We start from the raw sequence: 9,598 nt of genomic DNA on the forward strand, positions 1-9,598 counted from the left end.
TGTGCTTTTCTCACTGATTACTATGCGATATATATTTATTGATGACATTCAAAGCAAAATAAAATTTAATATGCATTACAAGAAGTAACTAAACAAGAACAACAAAAAAAAAAGCCTGTTGGTGGGCAGCTTTGATAATAAAATGTCAATCTTGGGCTTCAATTTAGTTAGGGTTAACATTCTATCTTCTCGATTAGATGATGTCTGACTGATTTAAATTTGGATAGTAAGAAAATTTATCACTGTCATTGTATGCTTCATTGATTAAATCCTCACATGAAACACTGAGATTATGCCTTCGTGTTGATCAAATTTAGGTTATCACATTGTAGCTGCAAGTTAACCTCATTCAATTTATGAAACAAGTTTGTGAAATAGACTATGTCCGATTCCCGTTTAATTTCTGTTTTAAAATAGGATCTTAGCAACCAAGAACTCAGAGCAGAAAAAAATAGTGTCAAAGATAAGCCCTTCGATAACTATCATACTTCAGTGTGAAGGAGCAATTGATCAAAATTTCAGGCAAAAAGCAATTCTTTATGAATTTCTTGATTCATAACAAAAATATAATAATACCACTACATTATCAGGCAAGGTTAACTAGTCCAGCTTTTTAAAAAAGTAAATCGAAATAACACGATAACCATTCATTGTCCAAAACTCATTTCACCATTACACCTTTGAACTGTATTGTTGCTTATAGGAATTTTTAATGATATCAGATATAGGATTGTGTAAAACAGATTGTAAAACCTCTTCAATGGTTGGCAAAGTCAATATTTTGATGATAGTGTGCAGTTTTTTTAGAGTTTGATATAAGCCTAAGTAAATATATTGTAAGACGCTCACAAACCTATTCTCCTCTATGATGTTTAATCAACATTTTTCTACTGTGGCTTAATTCTGAATTTAAAAGTATTCAAAAGTATTTCAAATCTGAATCTATTTTATTTCATGTTGACTTTTCTCGATGTTCCAGCTTCGATGGTTTCATAGCGACATAGCTTCAAACTTTGTTACATAAAAACAAAGAACAAATGCAATAGTTGTTCAACAAAGAAAGAATGAAGTCAAATTTTTAATAACCAACAATTTACGGTCAACATTTTTTTTATAGACTCGGCCATGTAAATTATTACTTTCATGTAGACACAATTAAGGTATTTAAAATAATACGTTAAAATTTTTTAATAAAAAAAAATCATTCCACTAACAGGGTTGAAATTCAAAGGATTAACTAAGGTACAAATCATGTGTGAACGAGTCAATTTCATGAATGGTCATGCTTCAATGAGATCCGCCTTCGTAGACCCCCATTAACAGGCCATAGACCTCCAATTTATTTTTTCACTTCCGTAGACCCCTTGGAAGTCCTCGTAGACCCCTGGGGGTCTATATAGACCACTTTGGGAATCACTGATCTAAATCGACCACCTGCGGACAATGGTTATGCTTGCACAAGATATGGCAAGCATATGTAGGCAACAGCTGGGGCTGCGCAACCACGGGAAATACTGCATTCCTCACTAATCTTCGGACTCGAAGACAAGCCTTGTTATTATGCTAGAACAAATTTGTTCTTCAACCCTAGTGCTATTAGTGCATTGAATGGCTTGCCAAAGTCAACAAGGAAAAACAATGCCTTGGCAGAATGTAAGTCATTTACTAGATTGGCAAGGGAACACGCGTTGAAAGTAGTTCACAACTAGATCACAACTAGGTCTCTACTAGGTGACAACTAGGTCACAAGTAGGTCACAACTAGGTCTCAACTAGGTCACAACTAGGTCACAACTATGTATCAACTAAGTTTCAACTAGGTCACAAGTAGGTCACAACTATGTATCAACTAAGTTTTAACTAGGTCACAACTATGTATCAACTAGGTCTCAACTAGGTCTCAACTAAATCACAACTATGTATCAACTAGGTCTCAACTAGGTCACAACTAGGTATCAACTAGGTCTCAACTAGGTCACAAGTATGTATTAACTAGGTCTCAACTAGGTCACAACTAGGTCTCAACTAGGTCTCAACTAGGTCACAACTAGGTATCAACTAGGTCTCAACTAGGTCACAACTATGTATCAACTAGGTCTCAACTAGGTCACAACTAGGTCACAACTATGTATCAACTAGGTATCAACTAGGTCACAACTAGGTCACAACTATGTATCAACTAGGTATCAACTAGGTCACAAGTAGGTCACAACTAGGTCTCAACTAGGTCACAACTATGTATCAACTAGGTCTCAACTAGGTCACAACTAGGTCACAACTATGTATCAACTAGGTCTCAACTATGTATCAACTAGGTCTCAACTAGGTCTCAACTAGGTCACAAGTAGGTCACAACTAGGTCTCAACTAAGTCACAACTATGTATCAACTAGGTATCAACTAGGTCACAACTATGTATCAACTAGGTATCTTCTAGGTCACAACTAGGTCACAACTAGGTCTCAACTAGGTCACAACTATGTATCAACTAGGTATCAACTAGGTCACAAGTAGGTCACAATTAGGTCACAACTATGTATCAACTAGGTATCAACTAAGTCACAACTATGTATCAACTAGGTATCAACTAGGTCACAAGTAGGTCACAATTAGGTCACAACTATGTATCAACTAGGTATCAACTAAGTCACAACTAAGTATCAACTAGGTATCAACTAAGTCACAACTAAGTATCAACTAGGTATCAACTAGGTCACAACTATGTATCGACTAGGTATCAACTAGATCTGCCTAGCAACTTCAACTATTGCATTCCTTTCTCTTACTGGAAGAAAAGCCTTCTATACAGTTTTGGTCTTTGTCTTATCTTCTTGTCTTCTTATCTTATCTTATATAATACAGACGTTACTTCAAAAAAGAAGATGATTACGCCCTACGCGTCATGCATTTAGTCATGCATATTAACCAATGACTTAAATTCTGCCAAGTTCATGTAATATAGACCTATCAATAATAATAAATTATATATGTATTAGTTGGCCTAAAAACTGCTGATTGCTTATAACCTTTCTTAGTGACAATTCGCGCCAATCCACAAAGTCTATGCGAGCTAGGTAGTATCGACCTGTTGACATGCATGCACTACGCAAAACATCAAGGTTTTCGTCTAGGTTTTTTTTTTTGTAAGAGAGGATTTGAACCGCTCAATCCCTCACTCAGAGTTTAATAATGATGATGCAAGCCAGGTATGAGTTTGTGTACGCATGACCCAGAAGGACCGCCTACGAGTTCGTGATATATGTAACTCCTGAAAAAAAAAATGCGCGTGGTGCACAAATTAATTCTGCTGTAATTCCGATAGTGAAGAAAATTTAAATTTGAACTTTATTGAAACATCCGACATTTTGATTGTCTGCTCTACCCTGACTTCAGTACTAGTTCAGTATTCTCTACAAAAAAAATTTTTTTTTTGTAAGACTATCAGGTGTAGTAAAATTATTGAAATGCTTAATAATTGTATTTTAAAAAAAGTTATAATCTATGAGCCCTGCTTTACTACTAAAGTTAAGAAATTCTGATCCGTCCTTTAGAGATTGGACCTTATAAGTAATTGAGTCTTAGATCTATAAATAAAACGAATAGTATTCTAATCATACACAAACTGTAAAGAACCGGATTTAGACTATAAATATCCCTATATAAGATAAGTGGCATTCTACTATCCCAGATGGGGAAGTCGGGGCGCTTGAGAGTGTTTTGCGGATCGCATCGCTGAACAAATGTGTCGAATCTAATGGAACCAAGGCTCAATGTCCAGTGTGCAGAGGTTTCCAGGGGCTGAATATCACCGCGCCGATGGCCGAATGTTTCATGCTGGCCATAGTTTGGGCACCATTGATCTATAGTGTGCTATTAGAGCATGGAATGGGTTGCCTGAGCTGGCCAGGAAAACCAGTGACTTGGCAGTATTTAGGTTATTGGTTAATATGCATGACTGAATGCATGACCCGTAGGACGTAATCATCTTCTTTTTTGAAGTAACGTCTGTATTATATAAGATAAGATAAGATATATATAATCTCTTATTGTTATTAAAGTGTAGGAGACGAGAGGCATATATTAATTTAGCATAAATAAGTGTATTAACGTACAATCTTTTTGTTCTTTATTTTGGTTTATTATATCTATACATATTGTTACGTTCTCTCCTAATCAGGCCTTCTGTTGCTAAGCAACACAACACAGCACATCTAACACAAGAACTTGACAACCAGAGCTTCAATAAACAATGTGGCGTTTTAATAAATGACAATTACATCAACAACAGCCAATAAACACAATGGGCTACACTAACTTCAAATACTTTGCTACACAACAGAACTGCCTAACAAATCACTACAAGTCTCTCTAGCTCGTACAGCTACATTTTCGAGGACTCACTTCGTAGCGCACAGACCTTGCTGATTGCTGTCCTGGACTCTACTGTCTTTCCTAACACAGTCTCTTGCCTGTAAAGGCTTTTTGGTCACATGACCACAACATTGGTCATATTGCGTGCATTAGCAGTAATGTCCCTTGTTCACCAGCCCTTGACCTGTGTGATTGGCCTGAATCATGTGTGTCAGTAGGCTGCACACACATTAACCCTTTCAGTCCGCCACTAGGGTTATAACAATATATATTTTATATATTGATTACTTTATATACATTGTATTGTATTATGATTGGATGGCTGTTTGGCCTGGTATGTGCTCAGGACTATAGTCTCGATGGCTACGAGATCAAACCCTGCATTCCCCAGTCCGTCTTGTGGGATGTCAGGGCTAGGATGTAATACCCTCAATTCTGAAGAGACACCCAAAACATGTAAAACAAACAATGTGCAATTTCTTATATAAATGTTACAACGCAATATAGAGGGAAAGCAACTTTCCATGTTTATTTTAACAGCTATTTTTAAATGCTTGCTTTGTAGAATTGTAAACATCATGGACTCTACGTGAAAAGGAATAACTGCTATTACTTGGTAACTAGATGAATCGAATGCATCTACAAGTGTACATCGTCCTCGGTTGTTTTATCACTGTTATAGAGCCAGGTGAGGTGTGATTGCATGCATCCAAACTTTTGACACAAAAAGTAGTAATTCTAAAGCCTGTTGATCAAACAAGGTTTAATTCAACACCTTAAACAATGTTGTATCAATAATACAGTGTAATAATTGAATTAAAAAAAAAAGTGGATTGCTTTTGAAATTATGATTGATAGTCGTTTTGCATGCGCTTCATACTGTCATCATAATGATCCCGGATTTAAATACGGTGGAATTCAATTCCTGTCGTCCTGCAGGAGGTTACGTAATATTCTTCATTTTTGAATGGATTTTTGAAAAATGCATAAGTTACAATATGGAAGATACATCCCGATAAAACAAATATTGATTTATGAGGAGACTTAGACTCAGGGATGTTTAGGGAGACATGCGATTTATAGATACTTAGGGAGACCTGCGATTTATAGATACTTAGGGAGACCTGCGATTTATAGATACTTAGGGAGACCTGCGATTTATAGATACTTAGGGAGACCTGCGATTTATAGATACTTAGGGAGACCTGCGATTTATAGATACTTAGGGAGACCTGCGATTTATAGATACTTAGGGAGACCTGCGATTTATAGATACTTAGGGAGACCTGCGATTTATAGATACTTAGGGAGACCTGCGATTTATAGATACTTAGGGAGACCTGCGATTTATAGATACTTAGGGCCCAGTTAGGGGAACCTAACGACAATTCAAGAGACTTTAAGAGAATTAGAGAGACCGAGAGACTCATGGAGACTTATGAAGGTTTAGGTAGACTTGGACGTAGAGAGACTTAGGAGACTTATGGATATTTAAGGGAGAATCAGGGAGACTTAAAGGGACTTGGAGACGTAGAAAGACTTAGGGAGACTTGTGCAGATTTAGGGAGACCTAGAGAGACCTAGATACATTTAGAGAGACTAATAAAGATTACGGTGGCTGTGTGGTTAAGTGCTCGGCTTCCGAACCTGGGGTCCTGGATTCGAATCTCGGTGAAGACTGGTATTTTTGAATTTCGGGATTTTTAGGGTGCCCCTGAGTCCACCCAACTCTAATGGGTACCTGACTTTAGTTGGGGAAAGTAAAAGCGGTTGGTCGTTGTGCTGGCCATATGACACCCTGATCGTTAACCGTTGGCCATAGAAACAGATGACCTTAAACATCATATGCCCCATAGATCGCAAGGTCTGAAAGGGAAACTATACTTTTTCTTTACTTTAATAAAGATTAAGGGACACTTAAATAGACTTAGGGAAAACTAGTGTTTTTGCCACACAGTGTCTATGTCATTCTATGACCAGACATTATCAATGGGATGTGTTGACCATACAGTATTAATACAAGCAAACTAAAACATGATTGAACTATTACTAATAGATCTATACTGAACAACAAATGTCTACTAATTACCTCCTTCAATGTTCCGCAGTTGGCAGCTTAGAATGTAAAGTGAATAAGACATTTCTTGTTGACGACATGTGCATCCTGTGGATGGACCAGAAAACAACGTGGCAGAATGCCAAGGTAAATGTTCTACGTAAAATTGCTGTGACAAGAGGGACAATAAGGATAGCTACTTTTGTTTGCAATAAGAGTTAGTCCCCTTTAGTACTTGATTTAAGTCCCTGTTAGCTGTTTATAATTGCCACCCCCTCTTGAGTCTTTGATCTGACCAGTAAAGTTTGAACTAAATCTCTATACTGCATAACTAATATTTGTGTTGTTGTTCTGTTACTGTGTTACTCAAGAGGAGTGTGCCACTGTTATTGGAAGAGTGTTTCGGTAATGAGCTAAGTTGACTTTATTTATTTGTTAGTAATAAGTTGGCTTATGTAAATATTATATGTCTACTTAGTCTCTTATCCACTCCAGTATGTTTTTTTTTAAAAGACATCTTTTGTTTTGATACGAGACAGTAGTGTGTCTCACGGATGCTTATATGATATTATTGTTAACCATCTTTTTGGTTTTTGACATTATTGTGCCTCTGTGATGGTGGTTCTTTTATTATGTAGACCTGAACCTGTGTTTATACTTTGATTTGTTTCATTATTTCATTTTCTTTTGTGAACCTTAATTTCCATTTATACATTCTATGATCTTTTTTTTTCTTCTTCTAAATCAACTCTTTTTTTTTTGTTGCAACTGAAATCTCAGACTTATTACTTGTCCGTCTGAGTAGTTTTGTATATCTAGAGGCTATAGTTAATAGCCTAGATAATTTAATTTGGGACCACAAAGTACCACTGGACTAACTTGCCAGTACAGCAGAAGTCGCTGGTCTTATGACCTATCCTAATACAAGGTCACACTACGAGAACACAGAACAGATTGAAATGGGATTTTCCCAAGTTGGTTAACACAATGTTACTTTCACATTACCTTCACTAACTTCACCTTCACTAACTTCACCTTCACTAACTTCACCTTCACTAACTTCACCTTCACTAACTTCACCTATCCCTTAGTCTGTTGAGGCGTTGGTGCACAGCACAAGATCTGTTGATTGTCTTTCTCCATTTCTCTCTGTCCTTAGACTTGAATAGAATTTCTTTCAATGACAGGCCTGTCCATTCTTTTATCTTTCCATCGATTTCTCTGTCTGCCTCTTTATTTTTTCCTGGGACTGTAACCTGAAGTGAAGGTCTTTGCGAGCCCTGAGGACCCTGTGATATGGCCATAGAGTTCTATCTTGCGATTTTGAAAGCAGTTAGCAGGTAATCGTGGGTTACGACATAGGCACAGTGCAAACAAGCTAAATATTTTAAAATTCTTAAAAAAAAACACCACAAAACTTATCTAAGGAAATAACTCCACACTTACAGTTATATTCCTCAATAATAATAATAATATATTTCCCTTCTTCGATATCAAACACAATACTTAGCAATAACATTAACTAATTGGTTAATTTTTCAATTTATTCATGCTTTATTAGGTACAATAAATATTTGTCTGAAGTTTCAACTTAATCCGAAAATGAATGTGGGGGAAATACCTGTTCAATTATCAAATGGAACGAAACTCTACACATTTAGTCGTACCTGTGAATACTGAAGGATACATTTCCCTTGTTGGTGTCAACAAAATAATTAATTATTAGTTATTAATTGATTTTTTAAAATTGATTGATTTATGTCTTGTCTATACCAATAAATAATTATGCAAAATTTGAACTTTATCCGAAAATGTTGTTAGACAGACTTTGGGAGACATAGTGATTAGCTTGATGTTCTTGACACCAAACTGTATCAATGTGATATTTGACCAAACTGTATCAATGTGATGTTTGACCACACTATATCAATGTGATGTTTGACCACACTATATCAATGTGATGTTTGACCACACTATATCAATGTGATATTTGACCAAACTATATCAATGTGATATTTGACCAAACTATATCAATGTGATGTTTGACCACACTATATCAATGTGATGCTTGACCACACGGCGTCAATGTGATGGTTGATCACACTGTATCAATGGGATGTTTGACGACACCGTATCAATGTGATGTTTGACCACACGGCGTCAATGTGATGGTTGATTACACTGTATCAATGGGATGTTTGACCACACAGTATCTATGTGATGTTTGACCACACTATATCAATGTTATGTTTGATCACACAGTATCAATGTGATGTTTGACCACACAGTATCAATGTGATGCTTGACCCCACAGCATCAATGTGATATTTGACCACACTATATCAATGTGATGTTTGATCACACTGTATTAAAGTGATGTTAGACCACACAATATCAATGTGATGTTTGATCACACGGCGTCAATGTGTTGTTTAACCACACTGTATCAATGTGATGTTTGACCACACTATATCAATATGATGTTTGATCACACTGTATCAAAGTGATGTTTGATCACACTACATCATTGTGATGTTTGACTACGCTGTACTACTAAAAATAATGTGCAATCATTTTATTTCTCCACTGATACTGAAAGTTTCCAGAGATGACTTACTAAAAACTACCCACATTTCGTTCATGCATTTGTTCTTCAAGCTTCGAGTCAGCTCTGTAATGAAGCTAACACGTGAGCCTAGTGAGGATGTTGTATTGACTGCATGGAGCTACAGCATCGCCCCTTCAAAACGTCGAAATAAAAAACCTTCTTGACTTTCGTTTTCCTTTCAGAAAGGTTGCGCTTCTGTTGGAATGTACTTGGCCATTGCACAATCAACAAGTCAAATCTTAGAGATGGTGAAAGGACTGCCACCAAACTCAAGTATTATTCTTTTAATATATATATTTATATGACAGTTCCTATTAGCGCACATGCAGGTCATACACAAGGGGAAGAAAAAAAAAGTAAATTTATTTCAAAAACGTTATTAACGATTATATCTGTGCTCAAATCTTGTACTTTTAGTAAACCTGAGACTGTAAACTTTAAAAAAAAAAATTTTATACACATCTTTATACTCCGAGTCTTTTTTATTATTTATATTTATTTCTTTATATTTTCTTCTGCATTTCCTAACCAAATTCATATTTGTTTAGAAAAAGATAAGTAACGA

At 36.1% G+C, this 9,598-nt stretch overlaps 1 protein-coding gene across 1 annotated transcript in view; it reads left to right on the forward strand.

Annotated features, from left to right (window-relative positions):
- Positions 1 to 3,290: 3,290 nt before the first annotated feature.
- Positions 3,291 to 9,598, forward strand: part of LOC106059756 (uncharacterized) — a 21,035-nt gene continuing 14,727 nt past the window's right edge. Inside the window, exons 1-4 of the mRNA XM_056017745.1 lie at positions 3,291 to 3,443; positions 4,935 to 5,057; positions 6,478 to 6,572; positions 9,216 to 9,306. Coding sequence (XP_055873720.1) covers positions 4,994 to 5,057; positions 6,478 to 6,572; positions 9,216 to 9,306 — 250 coding nt within the window. The 5' untranslated portion in view covers positions 3,291 to 3,443; positions 4,935 to 4,993. The remainder of the gene's footprint in view (positions 3,444 to 4,934; positions 5,058 to 6,477; positions 6,573 to 9,215; positions 9,307 to 9,598) is intronic.

The sequence above is a fragment of the Biomphalaria glabrata genome, chromosome 18, assembly GCF_947242115.1.
Source record: "Biomphalaria glabrata chromosome 18, xgBioGlab47.1, whole genome shotgun sequence".
NCBI classification, from domain to species: Eukaryota; Metazoa; Mollusca; class Gastropoda; family Planorbidae; genus Biomphalaria; species Biomphalaria glabrata.